Source organism: Moschus berezovskii, chromosome 9 (genome assembly GCF_049115385.1).
Source record: "Moschus berezovskii isolate FMDL1 chromosome 9, NW_MosBer_1.0, whole genome shotgun sequence".
In the NCBI taxonomy this organism is placed as follows: domain Eukaryota; kingdom Metazoa; phylum Chordata; class Mammalia; order Artiodactyla; family Moschidae; genus Moschus; species Moschus berezovskii.
Genome location: NC_142468.1, coordinates 53528667 through 53542840, shown reverse-complemented (window position 1 = coordinate 53542840; position 14174 = coordinate 53528667). Strand labels below are relative to the sequence as shown.

The window sequence follows — 14174 nt, the reverse complement described above, 5'->3', positions numbered from 1 at the left end:
GTCATAGCTTTTCTTCCAAGGAGTAAGTGTCTTTTAATTTCATGGCTGCACTCACCATCTGCAGTGATTTGGAGCCCAGGAAAATACTCTGTCACTGTCTCCATTTTTCCCCCATCTATGGATCAGATACCATGATCTTAGCTTTTTGAATGCTGAGTTTTAAGCCAGCTTTTTCACCTCTTCTTTCACCCTCATCAAGAGGCTCTTTAGTTCCTCTTTGCTTTCTGCCATTAGGGTGGTATCATCTGAGTATCTGAGGTTGTTGATATTTCTCCCCACAATCTTGATTCCAGCTTATGAGTCATCAAGCCCAATATTTTGCATGATGTACTCTTCATATAAGTTAAATAAGCAGGGTGACAATATACAGCCTTGACATATTCCTTTCCCAATTTTGAACCAGTCTGTTGTTCCATGTCCAGTTCTAACTGTTGCTTCCTGACCTGTATACAGATTTCTCAAGAGGCAGGTCAGATGGTTTCGTATTCCCATCTATTTAAGAATTTTCCAGTTTATTATGATCTATACAGTCAAAGGCTTTAGCATAGCCAGTGAACCAGAAGTAGATGTTTTTCTGGAATTCTCTTGCTCTTTCTATGATCCAGTGGATGTTGGCAGTTTGATCTCTGGTTCCTCTGCCTTGTCTAAATCCAGCTTGTACATCTGGGACTTCTTGGTTCACATGCTGTTGAGGCCTAGTTTGAAGAATTTTGAGCATGACTTTGCTAGCATGTTAAATGAGTGCAACTGTATGGTGGTTTGAACATTCTTTGGCATTGCCCTTCTTTAGGACTGGAATGAAAACTGACCTTTTCCAGTCTTGTGGCCACTGCTGAGTTTTCCAAATTTGCTGGCATATTGAGTGCAGCAAGCACTTTAACAGCATCATCATTTAGGATTTGAAATAGCTCAGCTGGAATTCCATCACCTCCACTAGTTTTGTTCGTAATAATGCTTCCTAATCCTTGGAAGGAAAGTTATGACCAACCTTGATAGTATATTAAAAAGCAGAGACATTACTTTGCCAACCAAGGTCCGTCTAGTCAAGGCAATGGTTTTTCCCGTGGTCATGTATGGATGTGAGAGTTGGACTGTGAAGAAGGCTGATCGCCGAAGAATCGATGCTTTTGAACTGTGGTGTTGGAGAAGACTCTTGAGAGTCCCTTATACTGCAAGGAGATCCAACCAGTCCATTCTAAAGGAGATCAATCCTGGATGTTCATTGGAGGGACTGATGCTAAAGCTGAAACTGCAATACTTTGGCCACCTCATGCGACGAGTTGACTCACTGGAAAAGACTCTGATGCTGGGAAAGGTTGGGGGCGGGAGGAGAAGGGGACGACAGAGAATGAGATGGCTGGATGGCATCACCGACTCTGTGGACATGAGTTTGAGTGTACTCCGGGAGTTGGTGATGGACAGGGAGGCCTGGCGTGCTGTGATTCATGGGGTCGCAGAGAGTCAGACACGACTGAGCGACTGAACTGAACTGAACTGAACTGAATTCTAGAGGAGATCAGTTCTGGGTGTTCATTGGAAGGACTGATGTTAAAGCTGAAGCTCCAATACTTTGGCCACCTCATGTGACGAGTTGACTCACTGGAAAAGACTCTGATGCTGGGAGGGATTGGGGACAGGAGGAGAAGGGGACAACAGAGAATGAGATGGCTGGATGGCATCACTGACTCGATGGACATGAGTTTGAGTGAACTCCGGGAGTTGGTGATAGACAGGAAGGCCTGGCACGCTGTGATTCACGGGGTCGCAAAGAGTCAGACACTACTGAGCCACTGAACTGAACTGAACTGAACTGAAAGCCCACTTGACTTCACATTCCAGGATGTCTGGCTCTAGGTGAGTGATCACACCATTGTGGTTATCTGGGTCATTAGGACGTTTTGGTACAGTTCTTCGGTGTATTATTGCCACCACTTCTTCATCTCTTCTGTTTCTCTTAGGTCCTTGCCATTTTTGTCCTTTATTGTGCCTATCTTTGTATGAAATGTTCCCTTTGTATCTCTAATTTTCTGGAAGCGATCTCTAGTCTTTCTATTCTATTGTTTTCCTGTATTTCTTTGCATTGTTCACTTAAGAATTTTACCAAACTCTAAGGGTTTTTCTGAGTTTTACTTCCCCAACGAAACATCAACTATTTTTCCTCCCCTTTCGGCATCCATTTTATTATATAGTGCAAATCATAATGATCAGTAAAGCCAACATCAGTTCAGTTCAGTCGCTCAGTTGTGTCCGACTCTTTGCAACCCCATGAATCACAGCACACCAGGCTTCCCTGTCCATCACCAACTCACGGAGTTCACTCAAATTCCTGTCCATCGAGTCGGTGATACCATCCAGCCATCTCATTCTCCGTCGTCCCCTTCTCCTCCCGCCCCCAATCCTTCCCAGCATCAGAGTCTTGTCCAGTGAGTCAACTCGTCGCATGAGGTGGCCAAAGTATTGCAGTTTCAGCTTTAGCATCAGTCCTTCCAATGAACACCCAGGATTGATCTCCTTTAGAATGGACTGGTTGGATCTCCTTGCAGTCCAAGGGACTCTCAGGAGTCTTCTCCAGCATCACAGTTCAAAAGCATCAATTCTTCGGCGATCAGCTTTCTTCACAGTTCAACTCTCACATCCATACATGACCACTGGAAAAACCATAGCCTTGACTAGACGGACCTTTGTTGGCAAAGTAATGTCTCTGCTTTTTAATAGACTATCTAAGTTGGTCATAACTTTCCTTCCAAGGAGTAAGCATCTTTTAATTTCATGGCTGCAATCAGCATCCGCAGTGATTTTGGAGCCCAAAAATATAAAGTGTGACACTGTTTCCACGGTTTCCTCATCTATTTCCCATGAAGTGATGGGACCAGATGCCATGATCTTTGTTTTCTGAATGTTGAGCTTCAAGCCAACCTTTTCACTCTCCTCTTTCACTTTCATCAAGAGGCTTTTTAGTTCCTCTTCACTTTCTGCCATAAGGGTGGTGTCATCTGCGTATCTGAGGTTATTGATATTTCTCCCAGCAATCTTGATTCCAGCTTGTGCTTCTTCCAGCCCAGCGTTCCTCATGATGTACTCTGCATATGGTTCTCTGAGGCTCAAGGGCAGTGGCCCAGGGCAGGAAGAGGAAGCTCCTGCAGATGTGCAAACGATTGCTAACCTAACAGAAACCCATAACAGCTCCGCTGGCCAAGTGGCGGGAGAAAGCAGAAAGCAGGCGGCAGCGTTGGTCCCTGCTTCCCGGCCCCGCCCGCCGCCGCTGAGGGTGTGGGCGTGGGGAGGGACTCAGGAAGACGCCACGCCTCTGCCTGGGCTTCCTCCGGCCGCGGGGTCTGGAGAAGGTCGGGGTGTTGTCACTTCCTTCGGAGCGGCTCTCTGTATCCGGGTCGGCCGCGGTAGTTGCCGCTGTGGCTCAGGGGCTGGGCCCGGGTCTCGCTGCCGTCGGAGAGGAGCAGGCTGCGCTCGGCGCTACCTTCTGCGACCTGGCCGTCAGCCCCACGTCGCCGGCCTGGAGGGGCGAAGAAGCCGAGGAGGCCAAGGCTTCCTCCGGGGTGAGTGCCCCTCGGGAAGGCTGGGGCCGGCGGGCTGAGCTGAGAACAGGCCTCGGCGGCAGACTTCCGAAGGGCGCACACCCGGGCGGTCCGAGAAAGGACGCCCCCAGCTTTATCCGCTGTCGGAGGCGCCTAGAAAGCCCGGAGGCGCTTCCCGGATCCCGCCCCGCTTCGGCCCCCGCCCTTGGCCAGGCTTCTGTTTGCTTTCTGCCCCCCTTGCTTCCCCGCTTCTCCCAGCCCTTTTCCATTTGTTATGGTTGTGCGTGTCTGAGAACCTGCCCTCTTCTCTGCACACCTCCGGGTCTGGGCCCTGTTAGTCCCTTATTTCTCACCAGCGTCAGTCCTGGTACAGAACAAAGAAACTTGGATGTCTGACGTGCTCCACACCCTTGGGGAATCGACAGGGAAGCGGCATTTGTAATGGACCTTGATACTTGAAAAGCTGAGTTCCTGCATGGACACTATCTTTTACTTAAATAGCTGGCACAAGTGGCTTGGGTTTCCTTGGTGCTTCTGATGCCACGGATGATCTGCTAGACCAACGCATATTAAATCAGAAATTTATTTGCGTCTGTTATGTCGATTTCAAACTTCCCCTTGGTCTGTTGTGCTCTGGCAAGCTCTTTGAGAGCACGGCTTTAGTCATCCAGGTAGTCTTAGCGCCTTCCGTATAATTTAAGGAAATGTGTGATTTATTTTTGATGTTGCTTTTTTTCCCCATCTTCACCTTTTAAAAAAAAAGAATTAGGCTACTTTTCCTAATGCTTACTTAATTTTTAAAATTAAACGCATTCTTTATCTAAAATTGTATAGAAATGTCTACAATTTGTAAATGGATGTTTCCTCAGAATTTTAACTGAAGTTACTGTATCTAGTTATCCTATAGACCATTTTCTTGATGATCTTGCATATCTTCTCCTTAGTTCTAATCATTTTACATTTTCTCCACACACTATTTTTAATTTTCATCTCTGTTGCAGCATAATATTGTTGAGTTTTAGACAGGAAGTATGACAGGGCTCCTTTTGCAAACATAGGACCTGAACTCAATCATCTTAAGTTAGTGTTACTGTAGTCTTTAGGCATTAGGGAACCTTTGAAGCTAAGTTTAGGCAAATCGAGCTTGACAGGCTTATTCTGTCGAAAGTTGCCAGTGAACTGGAGACAGTGTGCTGTATTAGAAACGGTCTGGGTCTACCCTGGAAATCAGGATGTGGTTATTTGCCTCAAATATAAGCTAAAATGGGGATAATAACCCCATGTTTTATATGTGATACAGAATTTTTGGTTGGAATGTATGAGATGGATATACAAACAGTTAGTAAATGGGAAAAGCACTCTTTGGAAAATGATTCTCTTCATTCTTCTGGTGTAATGCTCACAGAAGGAGCAGCAATGGAAAAAGACACCTAAGAAAGGAAGTATATGTATAGCCAGATCAGATAATTTAACCTTGGCTGACTGTGGATCAAAAGATGTCATCTTAAGCTTACACTCTATAAAGCAGAGTGCTAGTATAATGTGATGATAATAATATTCCAAAGTTATACTTTTATATTACATCTAATATTTGTAACTCTAGAAAGTATTAGAAATCAGTTACCAGAGTTTAATATACTTAAAGGTCTCAGAGCTCTCCAGTATGTTCTGCATATTGATAATATAATAAATGTACCTTTTATGGTTGGCATATTTGTCCTCTGCTTGGTCTTCACAACTGTGAGAAACAGCGCTATTGTAATTTTTCTTGAATTTTGTATAAACATTTCTGATAGGGTATCACATTTAATTGAGGTATGCAACTGACAGATATCTTTAGTTTTAGGTATACAACAGCATGATTTCGATGTTTGTATGCATTGCCAAATACATATGATAAGTCTAGTTAACATTCATCACCATATTTAGTTATAAAAATTTTTTTCTTATCATGAGAACTTTAAAGATTTACTGTCTTAGCAACTTTCATATATCTAATACAGTGATATATAGTCACCATGCTGTACCTTTCCAGAACTAACTTATTTTATATCTAAAAGTTTATACCTTTCGACCCCTTTCATCCATTTCACCCACTTTCCACCCTCCACTTCTGGCAACTGCCAGTATGTTCTCTGGGTCTATAAGCTTTTTGTTTTGTTTTTTTAAGATTCCACACACATAAGTGAGATCATAATGTGTTTGTCTTTCTCTTTCTCTTACTTTACTTTACTTATGTTACATAATGCCTTCAAGGTCCACCCATGTTGTGGCAGATGGCAATTTTTTTTAAATGATTGAATAATATTCCTGTGTGTGTGTGTGTTTATCCATTCATTCATCAGTGAGTACTTAGGTTACTTGCGTATCTTGGCTATTGTAAATAATGCTGCTGTAAACATGGGGGTACACACATCTTTTCTAATTAGTGTTTTAATTGTCTTCTGATAAATACTCAAAAATGGAATTGCTGGATTGTACCGGAATTCTGGTTTTAATTTTTTGAGGAACTTCCTTCCTGTTTTCCATAGTGGCTGCACCAGTTTACATTCCCACCAAGGATTTCCTTTTCTTCACACCCTCACTACTGCTTGTTATTTCTGGTCTTTTTGATAATAGCCATTCTAAGCTGTTGGTACCTTTGTGTCATTTCGTTCTTAAAAACCTACATGACTCTGCTCTCAAGGAAACAATGAGAAGCAGGCATGTAGGATCTTTACAGAGGTGTACTGGTAACCTTCCTGAACAGACAGGTTGGCCAAAAGCATTTTCCTATATGCTACCGGTATTGCCAGCTTCATAGGAAAATGCGAACATGAACATTGGAATAAAGTCCTTTCGTTTAAATGGGGATGGGAAAGGCTTGCCTAAGCATGTCCTTTGGCCAAACAAAATTGATTTGAGTGTACATGCTGAGTACTAGCACTTATTCCACCATCTGTATTAAACTACATAATAGTGAAGTTGTCATGTAAAATTTTAAGTTATAATTTGGACGTTTCTAAATATGATTTAATATTTAATTTTTACTTATATTGTTAGGCTGCATGAGGAAATCCCCATTTTCATCTTGGTTGAATTTACCATCACACTTCACTGAAGTCAGCTACCGTTTTGAATTTATCACCACCACTGATAACTGGCATAAGTAATGATGTGCCACTGCTAACACAAGTTTGTTGAGAAATCAAGTTATTCCTGTTGCATTTGGTTGTTTTGACAATTAGCATCTATTACTTCCCCATTCTGATTTATTTATATTGTGAGTCAGCGATATCCTGATTTCCTTCATCAGAGTTATGCTTATATTGCTCCTTTCTTGCTTCCTGTTCTTACAACTGCTGATAATGTGGTTCTAAGAACAGTCCTCTTTCAAGGACTTTTTAACTTTACCTAGTTTAAACTTTACCTAGTGTATCAATATTTTTCCCTCTAAAATTTGTGATGAAATGGTTAAGAGTGAACCTATTTTTCTTTCTCCCTCTAGGTCCTGTTTAACAGGCTTAAATAATTATTCCCAAACTAAATATCCATGTCCACATGCTGGGGTGTATTAACATCGTGTGACTCGATATTGAAGTAAAAATTGAATCAGCTTAGTGAGCTGACATACTCTGGTTCTCTGTGTTTGAAGTAGTATTTTCACATGATAGACTTATTGAAGTGGTAAAATAGCTAAGAGACATGGTTTATCTTTTAGAATTGTACAAGGTGTGTATTTTCTCTTACAAACATGGAATATTTTTACCAACAGAAATGGACAGTATGTTAGTTGCCCCAAATATTTTCACTACTCTCTGCTGCTGCTGCTAAGTCACTTCAGTCGTGTCCGACTCTGTGCAACCCCATAGACGGAAGCCCACCAGGCTCCCCCGTCCCTGGGATTCTCCAGGCAAGAACACTGGAGTGGGTTGCCATTTCCTTCTCCAATGTGTGAAAGTGAAAAGTGAAAGTGAAGTCGCTCAGTCGTGTCCGACCCTTAGCGACCCCACAGACTGCAGCCCACCAGGCTCCTCCATCCATGGGATTTTCTAGGCAAGAGGACTGGAGTGGCTTGCCATTCACTACTCTCTATTGAGGTGTAAAACTTAACAGGAAGCCTATTTATGTATTTTAATTAGAAAAATAAGCTTGAGGTTGAGCAAAACAAATGCTTATTATTCAGTATTACACCTTACAATTAAATATTTATTTTTAAATTTAACTAATATTTACAGGCTTGTTATGTGCCAGACACTGTGCTAGATGTTACAAGCATAGTGGTAGCAACTTCCAGTCACTGCTTACATTTTTGAAATATTAAATATTTTTGTGTATGTGAAGTATTTGAAAAAATACTGAGCGTGTTCTGTTATTTTTCCAACACTCTGTACAAATGTGAGACTTAATAATGGAACTCCTCTGGTTATTAAATCTAGGATAAAACATTAGTTCACTTTATAGTGAACATCAAAGGCTTAAATAAGTTAAGATTATTGTATTTTAAGTGTGTTTTCCATTCATTTCTCAAAGTTGCTTAAGTTTTTCCCAGAGAATTAAAAATGCCTTACTCCTACATATAAATTAACTGACTTTTCCCAGCAAATACGTTGATGAAGAAAAAACAGCATTTGCTTTTTTTCCGTTTGCAAATGTAAAACTTTTGAAGATTTTTGAAACTCTTAAGCTTAAGTAAGAATTTGAACTGGGAAAAAAGCCTCCCAGTCTTGGCAGAGATAAGAATTTAGTTTATTGTGTGAAATCGAACACTTTAGAAAACTGCTGTGTAATTTTGTTATTGTTGTTCTGGAACATAATGGTTTTTTGGTACAGCTTTGTGTATCTTTTGAATGTTATAATGACACAGCAGATAGACAACCATTAAACATAACCACTGGTTGCACATACGTGGTTTTAAAAGTTAAATAATTTAGAAGGATTTACTGTGAAAAGCCTCATTCTCCGCATCTCACCTTCTTCTTCTACTGGTGTCAATCACTTTTACCTGTTTTAAAACTTCTAGTGATAACTAGTAATACTTTCTATCTCTTGAGATGTATGTGTTCAGTTCAGTTCAGTCACTCAGTTGTGTCCAACTCTTTGTGACCCCATGGACTGCAGCACGCCAGGCTTCCCTGTCCCTCACCAACTCCTGGAGCTTGCTCAAACTCATGTCTGTCAAGTTGGTGATGCCATCCAACCATCTTATCCTCTGTCGTCCCCTTCTCCTGCCTTCAGTCTTTCCCAGCATCAGGGTCTTTTCCGATGAGTCAGTTATTCACATCAGGTGACCAGAGTACTGGAGTTTCAGCTCCAGCATCAGTCCTTCCAATGAATAACCAGGACTTATTTCCTTTACAATTGACTGGTTTGATCTCCTTTCTGTCCAAGGGACTTCACAAGTCTTCTCCAACACCACAGCTAAAAAGCATCAGTTCTTCGGCACTCAGCTTTGTTTATGGTCCATCTCTCACATCCATACACGACTACTGGAAAAACCATAGCTTTGACTAGATGGACTTTTGTTGGCAAAGGAATATCTCTGCTTTTTAATATGCTATCTAGGTTAGTCATAGCTTTTCTTCTAGGGAGCAAGAGTCTTTTAATTTCATGGCTGCAGTCACCATCTGCAATGATTTTGGAGCCCAAGAAAATCAAGTCTGTCACTGTTTCCACTGTTTCCCCGTCTATTTGTTGTGAAGTGATAGGACCTGATGCCATGATCTTAGTTTCTTGAATGTTAAGTTTTAAGCCATCTTTTTCACTCTCCTCTTTCACTTTCATCAAAAGGCTCTTAGTTCCTCTTCGCTTTCTGCCATAAGGGTGGTGTCATCTGCATATCTGAGTTTATTGATATTTCTCTCTGCAATCTTGATTCTGGCTTGTGCTTCATCCAACCAGCCATTTCATATGATGTACTCTGCATATACGTTAAATAAGCACGGTGACAACATACAATCTTGACTTACTCCTCTCCCAATTTGGAACCAGTGTGTTGTTCCATGTCTGGTTCCAACTGTTGCTTCTTGACCTGCATACAGATTTCTCAGGAGTTACTTCATTTTTTAAAGTTAAGTTTAGTCATCTTCTGACTTACTCTAATGTTAAGTGAACCAAATATATACCTCCTGCCCCCTCAAGTTACCACAGTTTTTGTTGTACTGCTCACCAGTTGACCTTAATGATTTCTTAAATATATTTAAACCTCTCTTTCATATTCCATCAACCTTGCCAAACTCTAGATCCGTCATTTTGTAAACTGAGGATGGTAACACCCATATCCTTCCTTAGAAAAACTGAAACTAAGTTAAAACATGTAGTTGCATGAATAGAAATATTTACTAAGATCGGTGTCTGAAAACTCATGCTAAACTACATGAGAAAAGCTTGATATAGATATGAAACAGATAAAAATATGGCATAATTCATTTTCTGAACAGGTACTGAATAGCCCTCTTTAAGTGGCTCAGAAATTGTGGCATTGGAACTATGGAGAAGTAAATATAAGAGAGAGCACACACTTGGGCTCTGCTGAATTAAGAGTATAAATGCTAGTTACTAGTGTTCAGTTTCCAGAGTTAACCTCTCTCCAAAGGACAGAAAATTTGATTATGGGTCTAGAATAGAGAATATATTTATTTACTTTTATTATTTGTGCGCCTTGGCCCCAAAATTGCTTTTCCATAATTCACAGTACCTAATAAATGGTAAATAATGTCCTGGACACACACATGCATGTATACATGTGGAATAAGTACTTCACTGCAGAGCACCCTTATTACAAGCGGTAAGTGCTAGAATATATACTCTGACTCTTTTCTAATTCTTGGGGCGGGGGAAGGAGAATGGAAAGTAGTGGTTGCAACCCACTACATTTATTACATGACCAGGGTAGAAGTGTGAACTCAAATATAAGATTATTGCATCTTTTCAACAGATAATGTGGAAAATAAGCCTATGAATTTTTTTCTTTCTCTCTCTCTTCTTTTTTTTTAACAGGATTTTGGCACTCTCGATTATCAGGAGTTTGTAGTTGACATTGAGTCCAAACTGAGGATGGAAGGTGTAGAACTTAAGGAAGAATGGCAAGATGAAGATTTTCCAATGTGAGCAATGTTTTTAAATGAAAACAAATTCAAAACAGAACTTCACTACTTCTTTACTGAGGTGTCACTTACTAAATGAATATTGATTGGACTTCTTAAACCCAGTGTTACAAAATGTTCATTTAATGCTAGGCATAGAGTCTTCAGGATTTCTAGAGGAAGATGGTCTTTAGAAGCCTGCAGAAATTATTACATTTTATGCTTTTAAGACAAAAACTTGTTAAGTTAGACAGGGAAAGCTTTCTATATTATCTGGTGAGCTACCTTGACACATTTGTGTTTGTGTTTACAATTCTGTCGGCACTGGTTAGGGTAAGAGAAAGAGAGCAAAGGCACACCGTATATTTAAGGGATACTTCCATGCCATTTTGGTCAGAAGACCATCTCAGTGCATAAGAAGATTACTTAGCAGTGGGAATAGGAACAGCTGGTGAGAGTACTGAGTCATTGCATAGCACAGCATGATAATTGTAATATAGAAATGCTGAGCTCAGAAACATATAATCGTCATTTTCATATTCCCATTGTAAGTGACAGTTTAGCTTCATCATACATTGTATTGTACATCCCATTAAATTCATGCATTTGAAGTATATTCATTTTGTAAAGTGATGATTTTTTAAATTTGTTTTGTAGTTTATGTAAGAGCTGTTACATAGGGAATATATACCTACTTTTACTTGTTATTTATATAGATATGTAAATCAATTGAGCCAGTTTGAAAATTTTCTTTAACAGTAGTTTGTAAATGACTTAAGCTTAAGAAACATTGCTTTATTCAGTTTTCCACATAATTCTTTCTATAAGCTATTTTAATAGATCTTTGAATGTCAAGAGATTTTTTTTTTTTTTTTAAATTTCTGGGTTAAAAATTATGTCTGTGTGTTTTAGACCTTTACCAGAAGATGATAGTATTGAAGCAGATATATTAGCTGTAACTGGACCAGAGAGTCAGCCTGGTAAGAACTTGACACTTAGAAATAGACTTTTATCTGTGGTATTTCTTTTTAACACACTTTGTCAAGACATAAAATATACTCAGTTTTTGTTCCATCATAGGGTGCCAAAGGGTAAGTTGACTGTTTAGGAAAGCATTTTTGGAATGCTTTGGAATACTTTGCAAAAACATACCCTTGGGTTTTAGAAATTTTGATCATGAAGGAGAGAGGGAAGATGATTTTTAGTAGTGAATAGTGACTGTAAGTTCTACTTTTGTTTTTTAAAAAAGGCATATCCTTCCTGGGATGTGTCAGTTTGCTGTGATACAGAAGCAGTAGTGATCAAAGTCCAAAGTTTGTAAGTAAGGGCTTTGAAATTGTTTTGTTTAATGAATGTTATTTTCTCAAGAATAAAGTGATTAAAGTTATCTTATTCAATTTATGCATCTAAGCATTTTTTCTAAATATATCTTTGATTTTTCTTTTTAACCCATTCCAGGCTCACTAGAAGTTAATGGCAATAAAGTGAGAAAGAAACTAATGGCTCCCGACATTAGCCTAACTCTGGATCCTAGTGATGGCTCTGTGTTGTCAGATGATTTGGATGAAAGTGGGGACATTGACTTAGATGACTTAGATACGCCATCGGAGGACAGTAATGAATTTGAGTGGGAAGGTAGGTGTTTCATTGATTTTACCTGACCTTTATTAATGAATGTTTGTGTTCTTGTATATGCATAGTGGTATTTTCACTTGATCATGATCAATGGTTAAGGGATTTTATTGAAATACGATGTTATCAATTCTAAAGTTCATGTATAGGTTGTAAAGGTATAACATTTGGCTAATGTTAAATATTATGTCTTTCCAAACTGTTTATAATAGATTACATGTGGCTTTATTTTCTTCTAATTGCCCAGTGCTATAAAGTTATGTTTTTCCATTTTGCTTCCAAATATTGCTTGATAATTACAGCGTGTTCTTTTATTCAGTCAGTCAACTAAGAGGGAAAGCACTGAAAAACATATTTTAGGGAATTCTTAAAAGTAGTTAAGAATTTGCAGAGAGGGAGTTCTATAGGGAGGGTTTTGAGATGTATTTTTTGAGGTTTATTTTTTTTTTTAGTGGGTTCATCTGATAGTGATATATTTTGTAAACGACCAACTTGAACTAATGTAGTCTCCTTGACTCCACTCTTAGATTTGTTATCATTAGCTATTTGGAATTGAAAGGAATTGACATGTTTTGCTTTGCATGCTTCCTTTAGTTAGATAATTGCTTTCTAGTATCTTTGTAGTTGGGAATAATTTATATATGCATATTTCATCTTTTAAGTGACTTTTGCTTCCAAGCAGTGTTTAGCACTAGGTATGTTATCTGCAGATAAGATTCTTAATGTACTTTATCTTTTGTTCTTTTTTCTTCCCCATTTTACTGGTTCAATAAGCAATCCAGTAGTAAACAATATTTTATAAAGATACTGAAATAGTTTTCTGCCTATGTGTTTTGTCTCTTCTTTCTTTAATGCTGCTGTAGTCATTTCCTGGAAGGATATTTTCCGTTAACAACTTTGTCTTGGAAACAAACAACTAACATACAGTAGGTTTCCCCTTCCCCCATCTTTTGGTAAGGACTGTGATACTAAAATTTTGAAAATCATTACATCATGAAAAATCAGCTAAAATGCAACCTTAAAATGTAAATTATACCTAATCACTGGTGCTTGTGCTTTGGCTAATGTCAATTTAAAATAGACTTTTGCATGTACACTTTGGAATATTATCAAATAATTTTCTGCTTTATGAAACTGATCAATTGAGAAGTAACTATTGACTTGTTAACCACTTTCTATCTGGTATTATAATGTTTGGGGAATAATTTATGTGTTTAACAACAAAAAACATTGGCCCCCAGAGAGTTGCTTTAGTTAATATAGTGGTAACTATCTGTCAAGGACAGTGTTGTCAACAGAATCTGCAAATTGTAGATGTACATTGTACTGCGATTAGGTCCTCTGTGAATTAAGCAATACAAAAAAAGTTAAAGAACTATGATTTCCAAAAATAAAATGGCCTTATATCAAGAGTAAGCCTTTTCCTCTATTATGGAAGAAATATTTAAAATTCCACAAACAGGGAACTCTACTGTAACAACCTAAATGGGAAGAGAATTTGAAAAAAAAATAGATAAATGTATATGTATAACTGAATCACTTTGCTGTACATATGAAACTTTTCACAACATGGTTACTCAATTATATCCCAATATAAAATAAAAAGTTTAAAAAAATTCCAAAGAAGGTATAATAAAAAATATTCTCTGAACAGTCTAATTAGATAGTAAAGTGGTTAACATGTAATTTGATTTTTATTGTGTAAGTAACAATCTGTGATTCAAAAATCTTTTGACAGATGATCTTCCAAAACCCAAGACTACTGAAGTTATTAGGAAAGGCTCAATTACTGAATATACAGCAGCAGAGGAAAAAGAAGATGGACGACGCTGGCGTATGTTCAGAATTGGAGAACAGGACCACAGGGTTGATATGAAAGCAATTGAACCCTATAAGAAAGTTATCAGCCATGGAGGTAAGAGTTACCAAAGATTTTTCAGGTTTT

The 14174-nt window shown here is 38.8% G+C and overlaps 1 protein-coding gene across 5 annotated transcripts in view; it reads left to right on the top strand.

Annotated features, from left to right (window-relative positions):
- The first annotated feature begins 3340 nt into the window (after positions 1 to 3340).
- The window catches only part of BNIP2 (BCL2 interacting protein 2), a 47478-nt gene continuing 36644 nt past the window's right edge, over positions 3341 to 14174 (top strand). For 2 of the 5 annotated variants that reach the window (XM_088839660.1, XM_055435502.2), the window contains exons 1-5: positions 3344 to 3554; positions 10512 to 10618; positions 11510 to 11577; positions 12056 to 12232; positions 13968 to 14144. In XM_088839660.1, coding sequence (XP_088695786.1) covers positions 10569 to 10618; positions 11510 to 11577; positions 12056 to 12232; positions 13968 to 14144 — 472 coding nt within the window. In that variant the 5' untranslated portion in view covers positions 3344 to 3554; positions 10512 to 10568. Of the gene's footprint in view, positions 3555 to 10511; positions 10619 to 11509; positions 11578 to 12055; positions 12233 to 13967; positions 14145 to 14174 lie in introns of all 5 variants that reach the window. The other 3 variants (XM_088839661.1, XM_088839659.1, XM_055435503.2) reach the window with 3 other exon arrangements.